Below are 24,950 nucleotides of genomic sequence, written 5' to 3' on the forward strand. Positions count from 1 at the left end.
CTACAATCACACACATCCCCCATAGGGATGGGAATCTGGTCAATTGGGTAGGATACCCCGAATATCTCTAAGGTGCAGCCACGAAAGACGCTCGAAGTAGAAACCTTGTGTTCGTTGGTGATGGAAACTCGCAACATACACTCCAAATTCTCAAGGGTTTGAACCGCTTAGCTATAGGTTGAGTCTAAACTGCGACCTGCCTTTTCTCTCTTGTCTGAGTCTCAATCTCAATCTACTTCCTTCAGAAAAATGATTGCAGGTATGAAATGGAATGATACTGCTGAGTCAACACAAACTCCCGAATCTCAACCTTGAGCCTGCTCAATTATAGTGACATCTGAACCCGCTCTAAAGAAACGTACTCGTGGAAGAATAGGGTTCTCTCAGTAAACATCTTGGTGATCTTCGTTAACGATTTTGTCGTCAGCTTCAATGAAATATACTTTTGAGCTAATCTCTCTCTCTCTCTCTCTCTCTCTCTATCTCTCTCTCTCTCTCTATCTCTATCTCTATCTCTCTCTCTTTCTCTCTCTCTCTCTCTCTCTCTCTCTCTCTCTCTCTCTCTCTCTCTCTCTCTCTTTCTCTCTCTCTTTCTCCCAGTGGAACATACTCGGTACAAAAAATCTCAATGAACTACTCCCATGTCATAATGGTCCATTCCGTAGTGGAAAATCCCTGAGTGGAAAACTTCCTTCAATCCTTTTCCCTCGGGAGAAGAAGGTTCAGTGAAAACTTTACCTTTTGGTTCTCCAGGCATCAACACATGTAAAAACACCCCTCAACATCATATATCCATCTCATAGCGACAATCGGGTCCTTTAACCTATCTAACTCTAGGGGCTTCATGTTGTTGAACACTTAGTATTGCATAGACCCCCTCCCTAAACTCTTACAGCTATGATGACTGTTGTGGCTTTAGCGGAATCGGCCATGATGATGGCAGTAGAACGCTCATCAAACATCTCAATCAATGTGGTTTTGACAGACCCAAACACCTCTGGTATCGCCTCCTTAACTACCAAAGTCACCTGAGTAGTGACCAACTCATGAATCTCGTTGTCACCCAAACCTGGCCTCTTTGCGCCATCTACACCTGATCCTGAACCTCTTGTAGTCACCATACTGAAAATAAATCGGAACATATCAGAAAATAATATTATACCTTAACACATCATTACTCGACTACTCATCCCTTGGAACCCGTGACTTCCTTGATACGTGTACGAGTCCTGTGCTTCCAGTAGTATCAGCCCATACTACCTTCTATACCTACCCGCAGTTGTCTCGAAGGATCACCATGAAATTCCTAGGCCACTAGGCCCAAAGCAACTAGGGTATGCATACACCCTACAGTCACTCTCTCAAGAGTAACTAACAATTCCTTACTTCTTCTAGCACTCTAACAGTCACACACCCAACTCATGAAACCTTCACTATCACCGTGATCTCCTTGCGTATGATAATCATACAAAACACCAGACTCAATAGATAGAAAAATAGTTGACTCTACCCTAAGCCCACAACCAAAAAGGAATTTGACATAAGGCTAAATCAAGCATTCTTAGGCCATAAAATCCTAGTTATGTACAATCATTATGTATAACTTAGCAATCACAACAATAATGCCAGTTTCATATGGGACATCAAGAAATACCCTAGGCTACCAGACATCATAAATTGAGCAATTCTATCATGCAATTCCTGAAGATCCATATCCTATGATCTAGCATGTAGTTCCAAAACCTTAACATATCACCAATATACATATAACAAGTGTGAGTATCTTGGGGAATAACTTTCTCTTGAGATCCGGCTGACTGTACACATCACATCCTCATTTTTATTTGCTTAGAAATTATTTATGAAAAGTATTTTGCAGATCCATAGTTTGAGTTTGGAATCCCACGAGTGTTCATCCAAATCCCTCAAACAAGGGTTGTGATACTAACTTGTAATCTCCCAAAAACCATAGTAATTTTCTTATTTTTAAAAAACATTTTCATACAAATCATAAGTCACAAAAACATTGTTTTACAACCATATCAAAATAAGAGTAGTAATATCAGAATATCTATCAAAAACATGAATTTACTGGATGATGTGTACAATCACGCCTTCACCTTTCCCCGATCATCTGAGGTACCTGAAACATTTAAATCAACAAATGTAAGCCAAAGCTTAATGAGTTCCCCCAAAATACCCCACACAACAATACACATACAATGAATGCACACATGAGCCTACAATATGAATGGACCGCCTCGTAAGGCCTACAATACACCTGGACCGCTCTCCTGAGACTATATCATATATTCGGACCGCTACTTTGGGCCTACAGTTTGACTGGACCGCCTCGCAAGGCATACAGTACACCTGGACCATTCGAGTACCTTAGCCTACAAAACAAAGCAGGACCGCCTCAAACCAACTAACCACAATATGTAGATATATGCAAAGAAAATAAAAATAACCAACAAGGCACATGTAATCATAACAGATCTATCAATCCAACAGATCACTATAGCATACCAACATTCTACACACAAGGATACATACTGCAATACAAAGTATAATGAGAAAACTCACTTTACAGTCTAACAAATAAACAATATAGTTCACATGAATCCAAGAACTGGCACTATGAATCACATATACAAAAAATAGGGACCAATCCTCAATCTACAACCCAAAACCCTCAACTTGGCCAAAAGTCAACCGTCAAAGGCAACAACTAGCCACCACGTCGTGGCAAGCATGCCACCATGTCTTGGAAGCAACCCAAAAAATCAGTCGCGAAGAACCACTCCTCCATAGCGTGGTGAGCATGATGCCACACCGTGAGAACTGATTATGAACAACTTAATGGATTAAGCCCTTAATCCATTAAGCAACACTCTCATCTCTTCCAAAAAGCTTCCTAACGTCCATAAGCTTCATAAAAACCCTTGTTAGGTCAAAAATGGTGAAAATAAGGTCAAAATCTAATGCATGGAACCAAAATTCAACCATTATTCTGATCTGGAACACTAAACCTCAAAGGGACCCCAAGGATCCATAAAGTTGCTAACCTTATGGAATCCATCCACTCGAACTTTCCCAACATGGAGAACAATGCATAAAAGACTAGATCTAGAAGCATAGCACATAAAGGTTGGAACTTTAGGACTTACAGTGGTCCATAATATGTACTACAAGGTGGTGAGGGAACTTGCTTGTTAGATTGTTTCTCAAGGGTCACCTTCTTTTCCTTTATTATCACCAAAACCACAAAAAAGCTTCAAAAACTCACCAATGGTGGCTAGGGTTTGATCTAGGTCAAGAGGGAGTGATTGAGGCTAAGGGTGAGTAAACCTTAACCATCACATCCCTTAAATAGGAAAAAAAACCCCAAAAATCAGGGTTTAGCATAAAACGGCTGCCACGCCGTGGCGCGCAGCAAAATGTGTGTTTCTTAACGGGTGAGGCCACATCGTGGTGCCTTCCCCCACCATGCCGTGGCTAACCAAAACTTCATATTTTATTCTTAAATTCCAAAAACGCAAAGGGAAATATATACTTGGTACTAGTGTTAGAAGGAGGTTTTGGAGGCTTCCATAATCGATCTAAGTAAGAGATGAGGAAAGTATTTGAAATTGGATAAAATAAGATTATTTAATTGACTTAAATTAGCTTTATATACAAGTTACCTCAACTATAAATATACCCTTTGGGATTCATTAATTTCATTCCTTTTCTTCCATGCACTTAAAGAATCTGATTTCTCAAGTGGTCTCTCCTATCTCCTTAATTTTCTAGGGTTTTAGAATTTTAGGTGTGAACCTTTAGAGGCATTCCTACTTTGGATGCTAGATCCTTCCAAGAGCAACCAAGAGTTCAATATCTTCAAATAAAACACTATTATACACGATTATACTTGAAATTTTTGTAATTATATGCCTCTTGTTGGTTTACATTCATAGTTTTGAAAGTATGTTCCCATAATAGTAAAACCTAGATCTAGGGCTCGTGTACATTTAGGGTTATTTTTGAATGCTTTCGTTGCCTAAATTTAGTGTATATATGCATATAAACTTCAGCTATGGTATCAGAGCCATTAGGCTTTAGTTATGAAAACTACTTTGGAAAATTGTAAAAACATGTGAATCGCAAGACGTGACATGCCTAGTTCTGGACACGGCACGCCCTGGCCAGCTTCTAGGGTTTTAGGATTTTTTCTATAATTTGAGTTTTAGGGTTTATCTTTTGTTTTAAATGGTGTTTTAATATGTTAAAATAGAATAATTAAACTAAGAGTATAAATATGACTAAGTGATTTGAAATTATAGATAATTGATTTAAAATTAATTAATTAATAGTTAATTAAAGATAATATGTTTAAATCATGTATTCTTAAATAGTTTAAAATACACCTTACATATAGTTATAAGAGTTTATAAACACTATATGTAAAGTCGAAGGATTTATATATGTATAAGAATCATACAATATGTGTCCTCACGTCACAAAGCCAAATATGTATCCTAACCTTAGTAAATAATAAATTAGGGTTGAAATTTTTTTAAAGGATCAATAAAACAAACCAGAATGGAATTAATATTGAATGATGTCAACAATATAACCCACTAAAATCTACTGTTATAAGACCTCTCAAAAGGATTAGCTGGAAGGATGATCAAATTCGTATTTTAAGAATAGTTCTCATATGAATATAAAGATCATGTCTTAGATAAAGCTCATCCTAAGATTCCACTCTCAACTACATTCCAAAACTGTTAAGAACAGTTATCAAATAAACATATTTAAGTGAAATGGAATTTCATTTAGTTGGGAGTTGACTATGGTAATCAACTAAGCTACCAATGTACATATAATCAGTTCACTCTAATTTTGATATAAACAATTTAAAAGTGTCCATTTAGGAGTTGAATGGCATGTAGAGACCCTTTGGAACTGACATGAGCCAACCATAGAAACTCCAACTTCAAATGCTCCCATATTCACTATCATGAATAGAAGTGTCAAAAAGAATAAAGCCAGTTTCCCATATGATTTGTGGTAATCCGAACCCAAACGCTAAGGAGAATAGGAAGGCTTATTTTGATACTTGTTCTGATATACTATCATTTCAAAAATAAAAAAAGGACTTAGAAAGCATTCATGCCCAAATATGTCTGATGGATACAAATAAAACATAGAGATGACAATTTGATCATGGATTATGAGCCCATGCTAGTATCCATAGGATCAAATGACAACTTGTTCTTGCAAATGTTTGGTCTACAATTAGATATGAAAATGCATAATACCATTAGAACATTACTTCCAATCCTGATGTATTTTACTAAATGATAAAATACTGAAATGTACAGTAATGAAAAAAGGGGAGCAAAAGGATTGAAACAAGGGGAAGCAGATTTGATCATGAATATTAGGCTCCTGCTACTATTCATAGGATCAAAAGACATCTCATTCTCCCAGATGTTTAGTCTATGGTTTTATGATTCAAAATATGTTTTAACAAATTTCATGAGATTATTATGACTTATTTAAATGTAAAACATTTCATATGTTTTGTATTTAAAAGAAAAGTCATGAAATTTATGAAATGGGTATATTAGGAACAGTTCAATAAGGTTGATTCAAATATTTAGATGGGATGCAATATTGTGCAATCATATTCTTGAAAATAAAAATTGCATTGCCAAAGATCCAATTAGATAGAACTTTGGAATTTATTTGACCACAAGTCTTATGATAAATGCAAGACCAACTTCTCAATATAGATAATAAAAGCACTATGTGATATTGTGAATATCTATTGGAATTAGTTTTGACTAATAGGCCATTTAGACTATCTGCAATACATACTAATTAGAATACATCCAAAAGTTTTGATAAATGTATTTATGGAATCATTGTCTTGAGCATGTAAACATGAAATGCATTACCAAGAATCTAATTGGATCGGATCTTGGGTGTCATTTGATTACAAGTCTTATGATAAATACAAATCATGTTTATCAAGATAGATAGTTAATACTGATGAAGTGATGAATCAAGTAAAAAACAAATCAGAGTTAAACGAATGTAGTATGAACACGAGATGTAAATATAATCTGGTTTCAGCTCTATTATGCTTTCAATTATTACAGAGAGAATGTTTACAAGTTCATACACTGACCTTCTTGTATCTCTAAGTAATGTCCCTATTTATAGGAAACATGAAAGCACACAAAAAATTACAAGGACTAAACTGTTGGATTAATGTCTAAGTCCATAACTATAATTGGTAAGACTTGACCCGACCCGGCATGGTCCATTTGGGTTGCATGGCATCATGCATTTGGATAGACTATAATGAGAGAAATAACACTTAAGGTTGGTTAATATATTATAAGTTCTAATATATATTAATAAGGTTATTTAACTAGTATTGATCAAGAATTAATTTGGAATTAATTAAGTGATCAAAAGGAGACTAATTAAATATATGGGTTGATTGTGTAAATCATTCATTCTTATATATGTGGGCTTGTGATCCAAGATTCCTTATGTTGGACTAAGTCCATGGGGTGACCCATGGATACTCCATGGAGGTTAAAATCCATGGAGCATAAGGAATGGGTAAAGTTATGAGTTACATGGTGTAACCCTAATAGCCACCATATAAAAGAATCCCATGGCTCAAGAAATCGCACACTAATGTGTGAGTGTGAGGGCTAGACGATTTCAAGGAGTGTTCAAGTTTCTCTCAAGTTATTCCAAGTGTATTTGGTGTTGTGTGAACCATTTGAGGTGTCACACTTGGGGCACTAGGCACTCAAGCTTCATGAAGACATTCTACATCAAAGAGGTATGTATTCTATCTTGTTATATTTATTATTTTGTATGCTAGATTAGGATAATACCTTGGATGTTCATAATTGTATGTATAATAGAGAAAACATAGATCCAAGGTATTTAGGGTTGCATGTACACTTACGAGTGTTAGAATGCTCATAACCCAACAGTGGTATCAGAGCCTAGGCTTGTTTTCTTGTTATACTTGCAAAAGTAGCTGAAAAATCGAGTTGGATGCATATATTCGATTGTTTTGGCTGGAATTGGACTAGGAACATTACCCTAAGATGTTTTTGGACTTATAAACTTGTTTTTGATGTGGTAATGTTCATGCTAATCCAATTTCTAAGATAATTGTCATAATTTCAAGATTTGTATTAGTTTGTATGTTCATGCTAATTTCTTGAAGATTGATGATTTGAATTATCTTGTTCTTATGAGGTTCTTAGATTAATAGAAAAGTTGTGTGAAATAGTTGTTTTCAATCCATTTTAATCTAAGAGTTGATTCCAAAGTGTGTTTTTGTAACTTGTCCTCAAGTTATATGAAAAGTCACATTTAAGAATCATAAAACTCATAAAAGTTGGCAAAGGTTACAAAATGAAGAGTCTAGTTCTAATTAAATGGTTTTATGACTCCATAACTTGTCCTCAAGTTATGGAGGTTCAAGAGTCTCTTCATTAAATTAAAAAAAAAAGTGTAACCTTAATTAGTTCCATAAGTTACAATAAAAAAAAAGTTATTTTTTTTTATTAATTAGTTTAAAGTCTTCCATAACTTGTCCTCAAGTTATGGAACATGAAGAGTTTTTTTTAATTAAACCTACTTTAAACTCATAAGTTATGGAATTAATTAGTTTTGAATAGTTTCAAAACTTTCCCTCAAGTTTTGGAATTTGAAAAGTTTTCACTTATGAATACTTTAATTCCAAGTTAGCCCTTAGAATTTTAAAAGTTAAAATTCAACCCTTATACTTTATAATATTATAAGTTAATAATATTATATATATATATATATATATATATATATATATATATATATATATATATATATATATATATATATATATATATATATGTATAAGAGTAAAGTCAGTCTTACCGTTAGTAGGCCTCATTCACGAAGCCGGTCTATAAGGGGGTATAAGGTTACTGCCTATAAAATGGCAGTTTAATGAGTGCCACTCTCACCCACCGCTTCCTTGACTGGTGGAGGGTCGTTAGCCGAACGGGTAGGACAATGACTATAATTCTCCTTTCATTAAAACTATTAATGATAAATACTAAGTAACTAAACTCTTATTAATACCCAATCTTAGTTACTTAGGAAAATGTGAATTTGGTGCTAACCCATGAAATTACACTTTGCACTTTGCTTAAGTCGTTAGTGGAGCGTGTGTGGTTAACCGACACACTAACCTGGACTTAACAAGGTAGGCAAAGGGTAACTTAATATTTATCATAGTATCGGTGGAGCGTGTGTGGTTAACCGACACACTGATTAAGGGGTAAATATTAAAGGTACCAAGTATATTTGCATGGTTATTCACACCTTGTTTTGTGATCCTCGGCATCCCAGTCACAAAACCTGAAGGGCACACTCGAGATTGAAACATGCCTTTGAACAGTTCAATGAATCTCATAGATCTAGGACTTTCAAATCCAATTAAAACCTAATAAATTATTTCGTTTTTCATGGTGGAAATTGGTGAATCGTCATTCACCTACCTTCAAATATTTTATAGCTTGGATTACGGCATCCCTCTTCTAAGTTATAAAATAGTTTGTTGGGTCCTAGCCTTAATATTTCATATTGGGTGTCATATTAAGGACTTTAAATCAACTATCTTGAATATCTCCCAAAAAGATGTCTGGTCTAGACATTTATGATCTTCCCAAATCTCTTGAAACAAGCTTTCCTAAATGAAGATGATGTCCCATGGATATCATACTTCTTTCACCTCCTCCAATTATTCTCCCTAACCCACAAGTTCCTAAAAAGTTTAAGGTCACTCAAGCCCTATTGGCAAGGCAAGGTCTAGGTGTGATCACATCTTGGAGATGTAGTCACATATTGACAAGCCGGGAGAGTTGGGTGTCAAAGTCTTAAGAAAGTTGGTGGCTCAACTACTTTCTAAGTCACATAGTGAGTTCTTTTGGGAATCCTATGAAACAGACTAAGACAAGACCCTTAATGATCTTATCTATTTGCTAAGATCAACTTCCTAAAACGCTATGGACATTGACAATGATGACATTGGATATCCAGTAAAGCTCTCTCTTCCCAATGGAAAGGGATCGGCCATAGTCAACTCTGTTGACCCAATGGTAAAGAGAGAGGCGAAGTCTGAGATAGTCCCATTATCAAGGATCCATAGGTAACTATTGCCAAAGGAAGGGGCATTGGTTACGAAGCTGCAAAATTTACCTAAGGATGTTAAAGTCAATAAGTTTGGCTCTACTTCAGGTAAAGTCCATTGTCTAACTCTATTAAGTACATGCTGATTCTGATCGCGAAGATGGATTTCAATCACATGGTTCGGTGATCAGAATTTTGGGCTATTACTTAAGAGTTATGATATTTATATTGCTTAGGAATAGATAACAACAAGGTTTTCATATGGATTGTAAGGATAAGTTTTTCCGCAAAGTTTTAAAATAAAAGAAAAAGGTTTTGATTTTATTTATTTTAAGTATCCTTACAATGGCATTTGTGAAAAGTTGTTGCTTATAAGATTCCATTGATAACAATATTGGAAAAATGGATTTGATTCTTTCGGTTGTGGTAGTGTCTAATATTACCAAATAAGGAAAGATTCTCATCACCCAAGGTTCAATTGGACCGAAACTTGGAATCATGCAAGTTGTATAGTATGATGAATGAGAACTTTCAACTTGGAAAATTAAGACTAATTCCTTATGTGAATAAGGAAAGGACTAAGGGATCGAGTACACATTCTTGTGCACTGGTCAAGTCCACCACAAAAGATCAAGAAGACTATTCGTCATGATTTACTTAAGTTCAGTAAATATGGTTATACTTATAAGTTTAAGTATAAGTCTGTAGCATTGGAGAAGTTTCAATGTGAGACAGAACGAATAAGAAGAATCAAAGTATGGCAGAAAGATAAAAGTTTCTCAAATCTGAAAAGATGGGAGAGTACTTTAGTATCATGTTTATGATCATCTTAACGATTAAGATACCATATCACAATTGGTCCTCTAAAGTCATCTTAGTGCATTCTTATGACTAAGAAGAGGAGTCATGAATTGTTGAAATGGTTAAATCAAAAAGATGAGTCATACTTCGTTCCAAAACAATTCTTAGAGTCATAATCCAAGATTGTAACTTGAGTGACATATCTTAAAGAGGGTTTGTTAACACTAGTCAAATGTAAGAGTAAAAGGTTATCTACTCTTGTACATTTGAAATTGGTAAGTTGTGATGTTTTGGATAAAACAGAGACCAACTTAGGCCAATTGTGTAAAGTGTTAGTCTTGATAAAGAATCCGCACTATCTCTTGAATATTTGACCAAGGGAGTCTTATATGTCAAGAGGACAGTGGGAGTCTTAAAGCTCTTGAAAGTTTCAAGACTTAATCAAGAATAAAACCTAAAGTCCTTCACTAGCACACGACTTGAGGTTTATAACCTATCGTGTTGACATATTATGTGCCCATTCCAGTTAAAGTTGGCTTTGCATAGGAGTTCTGAAAGTTCTCAATTGGTTGCATAACAACTTGGAAGCAATGGCAGGCCCTGTACTGCCAGGTGGCAAGAAGTTAAGATTGCATAAGTTCAGTCCATATGAGTTTGGATTTGTCATTATCCTTGTCTTGTGACTATGGTTTTGACGATTCACATGGATAAGAACACATACACCATAAAATCTAAGGGTCATAAGGTTTCTCTCCGATTAATGAAAATGATGGTGAGGAAACACTTTCACTAAGTAGATTTTAGCTAGATAGCAATTGTGATATTTTCATTCTCAAAGTCGTTAGTGGAGCGTGTGTGGTTTACCGGCACACTAACATGGACTTGTGAGAAGTGGCAAAGGTCTAAACAATTGAGACTATGATTACGGCATCCCTTTTCATAGTTCTAAAATTGTTTAGACACACATGTGAGCTATCTAAGAGAGGTGTATGATTTTGATAAAGTTTTATAAAAACAATCTAGTATCAGAAATCTGAACTTTGGTAAGAAAGTCAGCTGATTTTTGAGTACATGTCAAAGCTAGTGGGAGCATAAGTGTTATGCTAATAATCATCATGTTAGTGGGAGCATGATAATTATGACAAAGGTTGCAAGTTAACAATGTTAATTATAGAAAACAAAAGTTTCAATTCGTGAGGTTGCAGGGGTTGAAAAAGTTGTTTTGCTATAATTAAGGGAGAGGAAATTATACTTCATTTCAATTCTAAAAGCTTAGATTGAGATTTTAATAGTATTTAATCAAGGATATATATATATATGAATTTCATGTTGGAATGGCTCAACATAAGGAAATTCTATATATGGGTCCATTATTTGCGTTCTAAAATTCGATTATGATTACGACATCCCTTTTCATAATCTGAATTTTGAGAACTTGGCAAATTGAAATGGAAATATTATAGCAAAAGATTGGTTTAGTGTTTATATGAGACATCATGAATCGTTACCCATATGCTTTAGATATAGGATCGATTACATGTGCTATATTCATCCCTTGTAAAATTTTCCAAATGCATGGGGCATTATGAAGGGAAAAGGTCTAGAATTGGATATGACTAAAATGATTAAGCAATTGTCGAGGACAATCTAAGGTTTACCAAAGATTGGTTGCTCAAGGACAGTTGGAAGTATAATGTTAATTCTGGAAGGACCATATTGACATAATCTGTAAGGAGGCAACTCTTGTTCAGAAGTGATAGTCAAAATGGAATATGGAAATGTTTCAAAGTTAGAAATTATTCAATCTGTGTAAGATTAGGAAACTTAATGAAAGAAGGATGTTTCCAAGGAGCTGATCTCCTTTGGAATGCTCTGTAATGATTGTTGTCAAGTCTTTCTGACTTGGTGCATAATCATTAAGAGGATCAATGCATATAAGTTTAGAATCTAACAGATTTCAGTAAATGGCATGAATTTGGAATTATTGCATTTGCAGTAAGGATTTGGGACTGTGAAAAGAGGATCATTGGAGTGATGTTCAATTGATCTATTTTACAAAGTAAAGATCATAGACAAACATAGTATGCATACTTGGTTTATGGCATGACTAGTGTTTAGAAAACATAGTGTACATGCTTGGAGCATGGGACAACTATTGTTTTAAATTCAAGTATAAAGTTGATAAAACCGAAACAATGAATAATGAGTAATCAGTATGGTGATAAATAAAAGTGTTTATTTATATTCATAGGGTTTGATACCATATTTGATTCATTTATTCTTGTGTTTCACTTTGCATGTTTTGACTTCCAGAATAACTAAGTCGCTCTTCCTGAATGATTAAGTTATTCAAACCATCCACAGTCGGTCATATGTTGGAAGTAGATATGAATCAAGACTGTCATGGGTTGGTTTGTAGAGGTCCAAGTTGGTGGACAAAGTGGTGCTACAACACTCATGAGTGCTCATAAGTTCTGAGTATTGGATTCAACCCGCGCTCATTTGAATCACTTCATGGATTTTATCACGAGTGATCATGAGACGATAATATCTTATATTCTTCAAACCTAGAGATATGAGTTGTTACTATGAGTTGGTTATACATTGATTGCACGAAAACGCATTGGTAACTCGATGTTATAAAACGTGCCTTTGTGTATGATTCAACAAGTAGTAGAACAAGCCATATGAGTCGAAGTTTATCCATTCCTTTTACCTTCGGGATAAAAGCGATATCTGTGGGCCCCTCGATGATTTAAAGATGATACATGTGAGTGCTTGGCCAAGCCAGGACTGATTTGATTTGTTCAATCAGTCAGTCATCATGAATCGGAAATCGGGAAACAACAAATGGACAGAGAGAATGATTGATAATCCATGTCTCTGATATCTAGAATGGAGGAATATATGATCCCTTATCTAATGGACAAGTCATTGACAAAGGTCAGAGTTCATCGACAAGGTCAGAGTTCGACAGAAGCTTTTGAGAGCTACAATTGCTGATCGGTTCCTGAAGTCATACGCAATAATAGTTTTAGACTTATCCAAGTGAGAGACTGTTGGATTAATGTCTAAGTCCATAACTATAATTGGAAGACTTGACCCGACCCGGCATGGTCCATTTGGGTTGCATGGCATCATGCATTTGGATAGACTATAATGAGAGAAATAACACTTAAGGTTGGTTAATATATTATAAGTTCTAATATATATTAATAAGGTTATTTAATTAGTATTGATCAAGAATTAATTTGGAATTAATTAAGTGATCAAAAGGAGACTAATTAAATATATGGGTTGATTGTGTAAATCATTCATTCTTATATATGTGGGCTTGTGATCCAAGATTCCTTATGTTGGACTAAGTCCATGGGGTGACCCATGGATACTCCATGGAGGTTAAAATCCATGGAGCATAAGGAATGGGTAAAGTTATGAGTTACATGGTGTAACCCTAATAGCCACCATATAAAAGAATCCCATGGCTCAAGAAATCGTACACTAATGTGTGAGTGTGAGGGCTAGACGATTTCAAGGAGTGTTCAAGTTTCTCTCAAGTTATTCCAAGTGTATTTGGTGTTGTGTGAACCATTTGAGGTGTCACACTTGGGGCACTAGGCACTCAAGCTTCATGAAGACATTCTACATCAAAGAGGTATGTATTCTATCTTGTTATATTTATTATTTTGTATGCTAGATTAGGATAATACCTTGGATGTTCATAATTGTATGTATAATAGAGAAAACATAGATCCAAGGTATTTAGGGTTGCATGTACACTTAGGAGTGTTAGAATGCTCATAACCCAACATAAACATCTAAGCTTCGTTACAAAACGCCTTGTAAAATAACATTAAGTCTTCGACATATTACAACAGGTCTTCGACCCTTACAAATACATTACCTGGTAATGTAAATATATGTTGGAATTAGTTTGCACTAATGGAACATTTAGATAAACCAAAATACATAGTAAGACTGGCTTTGTGTGAACATATTTATCTAAATAAACATTAAGACTGGAACCTTCAAGGTATTCAGAGTTTTTCATAAAACGACGCTGAGAATCAACTTGGAAAAAGGATAAGATACTCAAATCCAATAAGAATGGTGAAAATCTTAGTCAAAACCATATCGATCATGTAAGGAATTATGAAAAGGTTTTCAAAAGCTATCTCTGCCCAAAACAATGTCACAAGGAGTGTTGTTGGAAAGCGAAATAAATCATTGTTTTAGTTGATACTTGATGAGTCGAATTATGCTTAACATAACAGTTCATGGATTGTACCATGAATAGTGTTTCAAGAATCCTTGGTCATATACCAACTAATAAGGTTTTGAAACACTCTTTGAAATGTGGAGCAAGGGATCATCCCTCACTAAATACATTTGGAAGTCTATAATTAAGAGGTTTTCGTTGTTCGTGAAGTGCACAACAATCTAGGACTTACTTAGATTAGAGATGTGTTGTCTCGTTAGGCATCCCAACAAGCATTTTAGATAACTGTTTTAGAAAGCTTCAACGAACAAAATGTTTGTTACTCAAAGAACAATATTCTAAGAGAGGAGTTGATATCCACAAGAGTTAGTGGGAGCCACACTAATCGTGATAAGATTCAAGACTCAACCAACAAAGAACCTAAAGTTGATCCTAACATTCAATTCGATATTGAAAGTTCTATTGAGGAAACATACATACCTCCAACTCTTCCTAATATACTTGATAGAGGACATCATACCCCTAGTCGCATAGATTGAGGTTATATGTTTCACTTGGAGACAATAATCAGATTATGTTAGCTATCAGATTCTATGGCGGGCTCTATAAGGTTGCAAGATGGATGAGGAACATGGAGAGCGAGATTTTGTTTATGGATGTTTGAAAACTTGATTGATCAAACACTTCACGTTAAAACCGAAAGTGTTAGTGAATCTTCAAAAAGATGACAAACATGGATAGGAACGAACACATAGTAGAAATAAAATAGGTTGTAAAGAATGTGTAAGCTTATGAAGTTTATTTATGAATTGAACAAGCATCTTGCGATATGGGATCTTTGTTTCAATGATAGAATTCTGGGAGTTTGAATTCCGAGAATTGAAGATGGACAATAAGGTATGTCTAAGAAAGTGGGAGTTATTGGGATTTTTGTTTCAATGAGAAAGTTTAAAGAGTTTGAATTTTGAGAAACTAAAATAAGCTATATATGTGTGTGTGTATGTGTGTTTGTGTTTGTGTGTGAATGCTAGTAGGAGTAACTGGGATCTTTGTTCCAATGAGATATTTCAAGGAGTTTGAATTCGGGAAACTAAGATGAGCCATGTATGTGCCAATGCTAGTGGGAGAAAAAATACACATACTGAATGTGTTAATCTTAGGTAATTCATTAGAGCATCTCCAACCCACTCCCATTTTCCATTTTTTCCCCATTTCTTTCCCCATTCTTCACCAACCCTCCCCCATTTATTCCCCCATTTTGGGGTATATGAATAGTATTACACCAAATATGGTGTTATACTATTCATTTCTCCCAAAATGGGGATGAACTTTGCGTTGTCGGTTTTAGTCCCTCGGTTTATATATTTATACATTTCTAGTTCATTTTTACCTACTAATTATGATTTAAATATAATATTTAATACTTATAATATTTTTTTATATATTAAATTATATTAATTAATTATAAATATAAAGTTTGTTTTTTGTTCATCAAATTCATATAAAAAGTTAAATACATATTGAAATTTTTAAAAACGATAACGTATTTTACAAAAGCTTATAATTAAAATATATATTACAAACACGATAACATATGCTATTAAACATGTGGTTAACCTATCTATTATAATAATAATCTAATAAAAACTAATAAGTGACAATTCTATTAGCCTATTAATCAGGTAAACCAGATCAAGATCCCCCAAGGTAATTAAAATATTGTCCATATGATGAAGATGTCGGAGGAGTTTGTTGATTCTGTTGTTCAAACCTTTTTGCTAAAATCTGTGCTTGTTCAACCAAAACAAATGCTCGAACGTTTGGATCCACTATTGTGTTCACATCGTGAAACAACATTTTGTTATCTTCTTTAACCTGTTTCAAAGCATAATTTTTGCTTTGATTATCCAAAAACTGCTGTCTTTGAGCAGATGATATTTTTAATTCTTCTAAAATTTGTTTATTCCCTTCATCAATGGCACCGACAGCCGATGCTATTTTATCATCCGTTCTTCTTTTCAGTTTTGATTTTTTCACCCCCAAAGGTCGCTCCGAGGGAGAACCACCTGTTATATCGTCATCTTCATCTAAATTTAAAGAAAATGAAGACACTCCAGGAGATGCTTGTGAAGATTCATGGGTGCGGTTTTCAGACCCCGAAGATGCATATCCATGTGGTTTTGATACTTTTGGACTACGGGTTTTACCAACTTTAAACTTTTCAAAATTTTTTACAACGTTCCACACATGATCAAATTTCCATCCTGTTGTGAACTTTGGATCTTCCAACATCATTTGTTTGGCTTTATCGAACTATGTATAATAATAAATAAAAAGTTTATTTCTCAAATAAAAATAAGCAATTCAAAATTACATATTTATACTTACAATATCGTTAGATGAAGCACCACTTGGACGTCTTTCCTCACATTTTTTTATACAAGAATGCAATTTTCTTGTTGCCTTTTCAATTCTTTGAACTTGGGCTTGAAGAAACTTCCTTGTACGTTCACTCCAGAGTTGAACTTTTATAGAGACTTCCAACGCATAAATATGTTATCTATGCATGTATAATATTTATTTAAAAGTGTGTATGTCTAATATTTATATAAATGTATGTATAATATTTATTTAAAAGTGTGTATGTGTAATATTTTTATAAATGCATGTATAATACTTATTTATAAGTGTATTATAAATATAATCTTGTTTATTTAATATTAATGTAATGAAGAAAATATAGATTATATATTTCTTAAAACTAAATTAGTAGAGGAGTGTGTTTGACAATCTATGTAAGTTGGAATAATGGAATATACCAGGAATATACTTTTTAAGGTAAAATATAGGGTAAAAATGGAGTAGGGTTGGAGATGAAACACTATTTACCCTATTTTTTACTCCATTGGGGGGGGGGGGGGGAATGGAGGTGGTTGGAGATGGTCTTAGGATAAGCCAAAGTTCATGAATTCTCGAGGTAACTCGAAATAGTTCATAATGTGTGGCATGCCATTGAGCTAATGTGATAATTCTAGTATTGAGCTAGAATAAATTAATCTTTTCCCACATGATTTTGCTTATGGGATCGATCATGTATGCCACGACATATACCAGATCCGATGACGCGTGTGCCACGAGCGTGATATCACGAATCAGATCAACCTGGAGAGAATCAATGAATCAAAACCAAGTAAGTTCCTTAATGCTCTAGGAGGATGAATAAGATGATCTTAGTATGAAAGAGGTCATTATAAAAATTACACTAATACTGAGTTCCACTCTAACAAAGATGGTTTCGTATGCAATCAGAATTTGTGTCTTTTACTGAATGGTGATGTATTTGCTTGGAGATTACCAAGTAATACACCATAGTGGATTTAACAATAAACTAAGAGTATATTGTAATTAGTTAGATTGCAAAGGAAGCTATGTGAATTAAAATGATTCATTAGTGACATCATTGTTCAAACATTGAAGATCCTTTTGAAGGTTCTTGTGATTGAAAGGGTGAACTTACCTCGAGTATGGATCATAAAATCACGCAAGCTCACATGGAGTATACTCAGTATGTACCATCACATTTGATAATTGTTTGAATGTGAAGACATCATAGTCAATAAATTCATATCAAAAGAAAACTTGTCGATCCATTCTCTAAGTCAACAAGTCTAATAGTAAGACTGGCAGTGAAACTTGATCATGAGGCAATTGATTTTACTAGAGCCCACTTTAAATAATTTGTTTTAAAATTGAGAGATTAAGCAGTATAAAGTCTTAATATGATTTTATGATTATTAAGTAAAGTTCTTAATATATGTTGGAGATTAGTCATTTCATTAGTTTATCACTATTTTCTCATTTTGCATGTTTTGAACCCACTTCCTGAATATTAATTTATTCAAAACTCCACAGTCGCTCATACACTTGGGAGTGAGTATAGTAATTAAGTTTGTCATGAGGTTGGTATATTGTCAATAGATATTAGACATAAAATGGACATTACCCCAAAACTCATGAGTACTTGAAATGAATATTTAAGTATTAGAACAAACCACACTTAGTGAGATTGCTTTATGTATTCTATCACGAGTAATTCTAAGATGATAATATCTTTTATTCTTAAAACAAAGAGACATTGAGTTCTTTGCATACAAGTTGGTTGTGCATTGGTTTTACTATAATGTTATCCTAACTGGTGGTTATAATCAGTAAGTCCATGTGTGATTTCACAAGTAGACAAAAACTATATAGCCAAAGTTTATATGTTCCCTCTACCTTAACAGGAGAAGCGATATCCTTGGGAACCTTGATGGTTTTGTGCTAATATCTAATGCACCTACCCATGTCCATATTAAATTGATATGTTCGATTAGTAGTATGATTTGATCATCAGAAATCGAAAATCAAGAAACATAATGTTAAATTGTTAGGTTGATTCATAATCCATGACTCAATTCACAATGATATATTCTAGAAATAGAGGAATAATCGATCACTTCTCTAAGGGCTGATACTTGATAAAATCAGAGTTTAATGGTTGATGTGGAAGACATGTTTTGTTGTTTATTCTAAGATTATTTTACCAATAGTAGTTAATGAATTGTCCAAGTGGAAGACTGTTGAAAATAGGTGTCCAATGTTATAACTAAACTGGTATAACTTTGGGAATAATAACAAAGTCCTTTTAGGGTTGCCCTATAAAGCTAAAATAGCTAGAAAAAAGATTTAAGAGAGTGAGATAAATAGTTTATTAATTTATCATAGTTTGATAAATTAATTAGAAACTTGTTATAATTAACTTAGAATTAATCAAGAATTGATTAAAGGTGCACAGACTGAATGTTAATTGTTCAATAGTTGAGCAAGAGGAACATTTTGGATCCCCACAAGGGGTGGACGGTTTTGAGGAGGTCTTGGAGGATTCCAAAATTGATCTAGGTAATAGATAAGGAAATAATTTGAATATTAACTAAATCTGATTATTTAATTGATTTAAATCAGCTTTATCTACAAGTTACCTCATCTATATATAGACCCTTTTGCCTTCATTAATTTCATTCTTTTTCTTCCACGCAGTTAGAGAATATGATTTCTAAAGTGTTCTCTTTTCTCTCCTCAAATTTCTAGGGTTTTAGACTTTTGGGTGTGAGCCTTTAGAGAAATTCCTACTTTTGGTGCTAGATCCTTCCAAGAGCAACCAAGAGTTCAAAATCTTCAAATGAATCATAAGTATATACGATTATGCTTTAAAGGTTAGTAATTCTATCCCTCTTGTTGGTTTATATTCATAGTTTTGAAAGTAGGTTGCCTTAATAGTAAAACCTAGATCTAGGGTACATGTACAGTTAGGGTTATTTTTGAATGCTTTCGTTGCCTAAATTTAGTGTATAGATGCATAAAAAACCTAACACTATTGTCATTATCAATTTATCACACATTCTTACTAATTAAATCGTCTATAACGGTAGTACTGACTTTTTTATGATTCTCCTTTTGTAATAATGTTGTCAGAATGTGTTCTTGATAATCTTATTATGTAAGAATGAGGTAGAGTGAATAACGATGTATGAAAAAGAATGAATGAGAATTAGTGAGAAAGCATGATAATGAGAATAGTTATGTGAGGTTGAATGTATTCACATTACTAAATAACTTATTCTATTAGTCATTCTCACATAATAACACTGTTTACACACTTACGTATAATAGATGTCATCCACATTTAAAGCTCGCCCGAGTAAATATAGTTTGGAGGACCAATCTGATCGTGTTTTCTTGAATTATAGTGAATCATGATCATAAAACTATGACTAAAGATGTACCAAATCCTAGGGTTAGGTTAATAAAGCAATGAACTTTAATCTATGTGAATTTCATTGGATGACCATTATGTGCACCAACTGATTATCATGACCGTTGAGATCTATTACCCGATTAAGTCATGTGGTTTCACACCTAATGCAATAAAAAATGACCATTGGAAATTAATAAATATATTTATTTTTAATGTTTTTCAAAATTAACCTTATAAATACCTTATATTTTATAAAAATTTCTCACAAAGACTTCACTATCTTATTCTCAAAAACATTCTACAAAACAATTAAAAGATGAAATTTTCTTCGTCTCGTTATCATCAAACGATGATATATTTTTCACAAAATCCACTCAAGTGGTAAGGAAATTTTCCATCAACAAGCAAAAAGTTCGTATGTTAGAAGGACCGGAAATATAATAAACAAAGATCGTGCAACACAATATGACTTTTTAATATGTAAGTAGACATATATTTATATGTATACCTAATGATTTAGGAATAATCATCAATTCTTTAAATTCAAAAGAGATGCTAGAGGTAGATGAGATTTTTACTTAGATATAAAAGTATACAAATGCAATTCAACGTTTGGCATACAAAATCACGGTAGACGCAACATATGAAGATTTGAAGATGTTTGAGAGAACAACGTGAGAATGAGCGTATTTGTTTTATGAATATGTTTTCGTACTTTATGGGAAAATATCTTTGAGGAAACCAATGAGAAATGATATTGAACAATTATTTGCGACACAAAAACCAATAGTTTCCCAGGAATGCTTGGAAGCATTATGTGTGGAAAATTTATCCAAATGTATGGCGATGCTGTTACACTCTAGCCCTGGTAAATTTCCCTTTCTAACCCCTTTAAATTATGATTTTTTGCAACTTTGGCCCTTACGCGGGGCGTACCTGGATGGTACGCTGGGCGTAAGCGGAATTTATCTAAATGACAACGTTTTGGGGGAGTACGTTGGGCGTACTCTGAGTACGCCGAGCGTACTCCGCCAGGACTCAAACCCTAATCTTTAGGGTTTGGACCCTATATATTGCACCTTAAGTCCCATTTTCTCATCCCATTTCCAGCCTCCATCACTTGAAACGTTTCCCCTTGAAAACCTTGTCCCCATTGTTGCATTTTGAAGCTTGAGAGAGTGTTTTTGTGTGTTTCAAAAGAAGAAGAAGGTGGTGGTGATGCTTAGAAGCTAGAAAAAAGCATGGATCTGGAAGTCTTGCATCATCCTCAACCTCTAGAAGGTCTAAAGTTCATACCTTGGTGATTAAGTTGATAGATCTTGTTTGTATGTTGGTATTATGAACTTTTGTCCCCAAATATGGCCTTCTTGTGTATGGCATGCTATATAGCAAATGGGCTGTCCTTTTGGACATTTTTTAGGCTTAGAGTGATAAAAATGTGTTCTTGACCCTTAGTTCTTCCCCATGCAAGAGTTTGGTTGTCTTAATGGCTTAAGATGTTAGGGATTTTAGTGTTAATCACATTAGGGCCATGCAAGACCATAAAGTTGAAAAATTTATGGTCAAGGACAACATTTGGGACATGGATCTGTATTTTGGACGAAAAACGGTTATGCATTAAGCACTTATTGGGTTAAGAACATTCAGCTGTGTAAGTTAGGCGTCGCGCATACGCGGTTAACCCCCCTCCCCCCCCCCCCCCCCCCCCCCCCCCCCCCCCCCCCCCGACTGTTTGGTCACGATCGAGTACGCCCCGTGTACGGGACTGAGTTGAGTCGGCTAGGTTTAATAAGATGATTTGTTGAGTTTGAACAATCTAAGGATATTTTGGTTAACCTAGTATTAATTAAGGTTGGGCAATGATTTACATAATAGGTGACCGGTAGAGCCGGTATTCAAAGTCGATGCTTATTTCAGCTTGTGTTTTGTGTGAGAGGTGAGTTCTTTCACTATGTCAATGGGTCTAAGGCACCAAGGCGGGCCCATTTATTGTGTTTATGTATCCCAGAATGTAGGATTGATATGATAGTTATATGTGTGATTTTTCGTATATATGTCGACATATGAGTGGTTGGGTTGAGGCCGCGCGCCAACAAACCCAGTATGATTGGGTTGAGACTGGAAGTCAACATACCCGGGATGTTGAGGTTGAGGCCACCTTCCAACAAACCTGGATGGTTGGGTTGAGGCCACATGCCAAAAAAACCTTGGATGGTTGGGTTAAGGTATCACCGCTCTGTGTTGTAAACCAAAAAACCCGTTTTGGTTGGGTTGAGGTCACAGACCAACAAACCCTGTATGCATGCTTGTGTTATATCTGTAATTGTTTGTATTATGGGGTAATTTGGGAAGCTTACAAAGCTTTGGCTTACAGTTTGGATTTCAATGTTTCGGGTACTTCTGATGAATGGGGAAAGGCGAATGCGTGATTGTACACATCATCCTGCAGTTTATGTTGATTGATACTTTGATTCGATGTTTTAACTTATTATGATTTGTAAACAATGTTTTGGTAGCTTTTGGGCTTGTGGATTGTGTTTTAAAAATAAAAAAAAATTACTCTAATTTTTGGGATGTTATAAGTTGATATCAGAGCCTTGTTTTGAGCAAACTGGATGAGCATTCGTGCGACTCCAGACTCAAACTAAGGATCTGCAAAGTATTTTCAAAATTATTTTCCAAATAAACACAAGATGGATGCGATGTGTACAATCAGCCGGAGCTCAAGAAAGTTTCCCAAAATACCCACACATGTTATGTTATGTGATAGAACTGCATGCTAGAATATAGGCTAAGGATCCTCAGGAATCACATGATAGAATTGCATGATACATGATGCCTTATAGCCTTGGAGATTTATTTGAATTGTTTATTTGAAACCGGAATTTATGTTGTCATTAGCTGATTATATGTGCTATAATTGTACATAGTTAGGATCTTATAGCCTTAGAATTCTTGATTTAGCCTTACTTCCTGTTCCTCGTTTGGTTATTGGCTTAGGGTAGAATCACTTATTCGACTGTCTATCGGATCTGGAGCTATGTATGGTTGGAATATGCGAGGTGACCGCAGTATTAGTGGATGTTTCATGAATCGTGAGCAGGATTTGTAGAGTCCTAGTGGAACTAGGAGTCATGGTCACTCTTTAGGAGTGTGGTTTAGGGTGTGTGTGCACCAAGCATAGAGGGCCTTGTGACCCAAGGGTTTTGTGGCGATCACTGAGACAAATACGGGTACGTGTGGAAGGTAGTATGGTCCCGTACTACTGAAAGCACATGTTTCGTACGCGTGTTAGGGAAACCACAAGACCTAAGGTTGAGATATGTGAGCTGTAGAGAGTTACTCTATTGGTGATCTGATGAACTTATGTTTATTTTTCAGTATGGTGGTCACTAGAGGTTCAAGATCGGAGCTGGTGGATCAGGAAATGGTGAGCCAACAAGTTTGGTTGCACTGGATGAGGAGGTTCATGAGTTGATCTCTACAGAGGTAGTTACAGCTGTTCGGAGTGCTATCCCAGAGATGTGTGGGTTAGTGAAGACCGCTATGATTGAGGTCTTTGATGAGCGCTATGCTGTTGTGATGCAGGCTGTCATTGCCGCAGCCACTACAGTTGTTGCTGCAGCTGGTGTAGGAGGATCTTTCCAGTATCGGAGCTTTAGTAACACGAAACCTCCAGAGTTTGATGGGGTCAAGGACCCAATTGTAGAGATGAGATGGTTGTCTGACGTGGAGGGATGGTTCTTCATGTGCTCTTGTTTGGAGGACCAGAAGGTCAGGTGCGCCCTGAACCTTCTACGCTTGGGGGGGAAGGACTGGTGGAAGCTTGTGACCAGTTCTTACTCACCTACGGAGATGGTCATGGTGACTTGGGGTCATTTTACTGAGATGTTTCGTGCATAGTATGTGCCTTTAGTGGAGAGAGAGCGTTTGGACCAAGAGTATCTATCACTTAGACAGACGACGGAGTCGGTGACGGAGATCACCAAGAAGTTCACAGAGAGGGCACTTTTCTGCCCTGAGTATGCATATTTGGAGCAGGTTCAGATGTCACGATATCTAAGCATGCTCAAGACTGAGATACGAGAGTTTGTGTCTACACGACAGTACCAGACTCTTTCCGAGCTTCAGTCTGCTACTCAGATGAGAGAGATTGAGATTGAGACTCGGGTTAAGGAGCAGATCAAGGCCCCAGTCCAGTCCTAGTCAGCGACAAAGCGAGCCAATCTCGCTGATTCACGCCCTAGAGGGCAGAGGGGCCGCACCTATGGAAGGTGCGGGAAGACACATGTGGGAGCCTACCGATCAGCGATAGGGTGCCACAATTATGGCAGACATGGTCATTTCGTTATGGATTTTTGACAGCAACAACAATAGACCCCCTCACCAGGTGCATGTATTTGTTACCATTGTGATCAGGTTGTCCATGTGAAGGCCTAATACCCCCTGCTTGCTACTAGGCATGTGCAGACACCGTTCCCGATTACTCTTCAGATCACAGACGTACGTCAGGGGAGGGCTGAGGTCCCGAGAGCTAGATGACGGCTAAGGAGGCCAGAGCGGCGTCGGACGTCGTTGCTGGTATGTATATATATATATATATATATATATATATATATATATATATATATATATATATATGTTTCTGTCTGATTATTTTTACATTATGCTTATGTTTCATATTTATGTTAGGTACTTTTCTTGTGAACTCTTTGTCTGCATTAGTGCTATTTGACTCGGGTGTGAGTCTGTCATTTGTATTCTAAGATTTTAGTAGGAGTTTTGGCATTCCTCTTGATGCATTAGAGCATCCTATGTGGATTTCTGTTGCCAGCCAAGACAAAGTCCATGTTGCGAGTGTTTTTCGCGATTGTACTTTGGAGATTTTTGGAGTGTTATACCCAATCGAATTGGTCCCGATTCCTATGGGGGATGTCA

The 24,950-nt window shown here is 35.5% G+C and overlaps 1 protein-coding gene across 1 annotated transcript in view; it reads right to left on the bottom strand.

The window, feature by feature from the left end:
- Positions 1 to 881: 881 nt before the first annotated feature.
- LOC145113561 (uncharacterized) overlaps positions 882 to 24,950 on the bottom strand; it is a 44,655-nt gene continuing 20,586 nt past the window's right edge. Inside the window, exons 3-5 of the mRNA XM_079049630.1 lie at positions 16,607 to 16,755; positions 15,990 to 16,531; positions 882 to 1,122 (exon numbers count right to left, since the gene is read on the bottom strand). Of these exons, the coding sequence (XP_078905756.1) occupies positions 882 to 1,122; positions 15,990 to 16,531; positions 16,607 to 16,755 (932 nt within the window). The remainder of the gene's footprint in view (positions 1,123 to 15,989; positions 16,532 to 16,606; positions 16,756 to 24,950) is intronic.

Source organism: Lactuca virosa, chromosome 5 (assembly GCF_052849685.1).
Source record: "Lactuca virosa cultivar CGN04683 chromosome 5, Lactuca_virosa_CGN04683_v6, whole genome shotgun sequence".
NCBI classification, from domain to species: domain Eukaryota; kingdom Viridiplantae; phylum Streptophyta; class Magnoliopsida; order Asterales; family Asteraceae; genus Lactuca; species Lactuca virosa.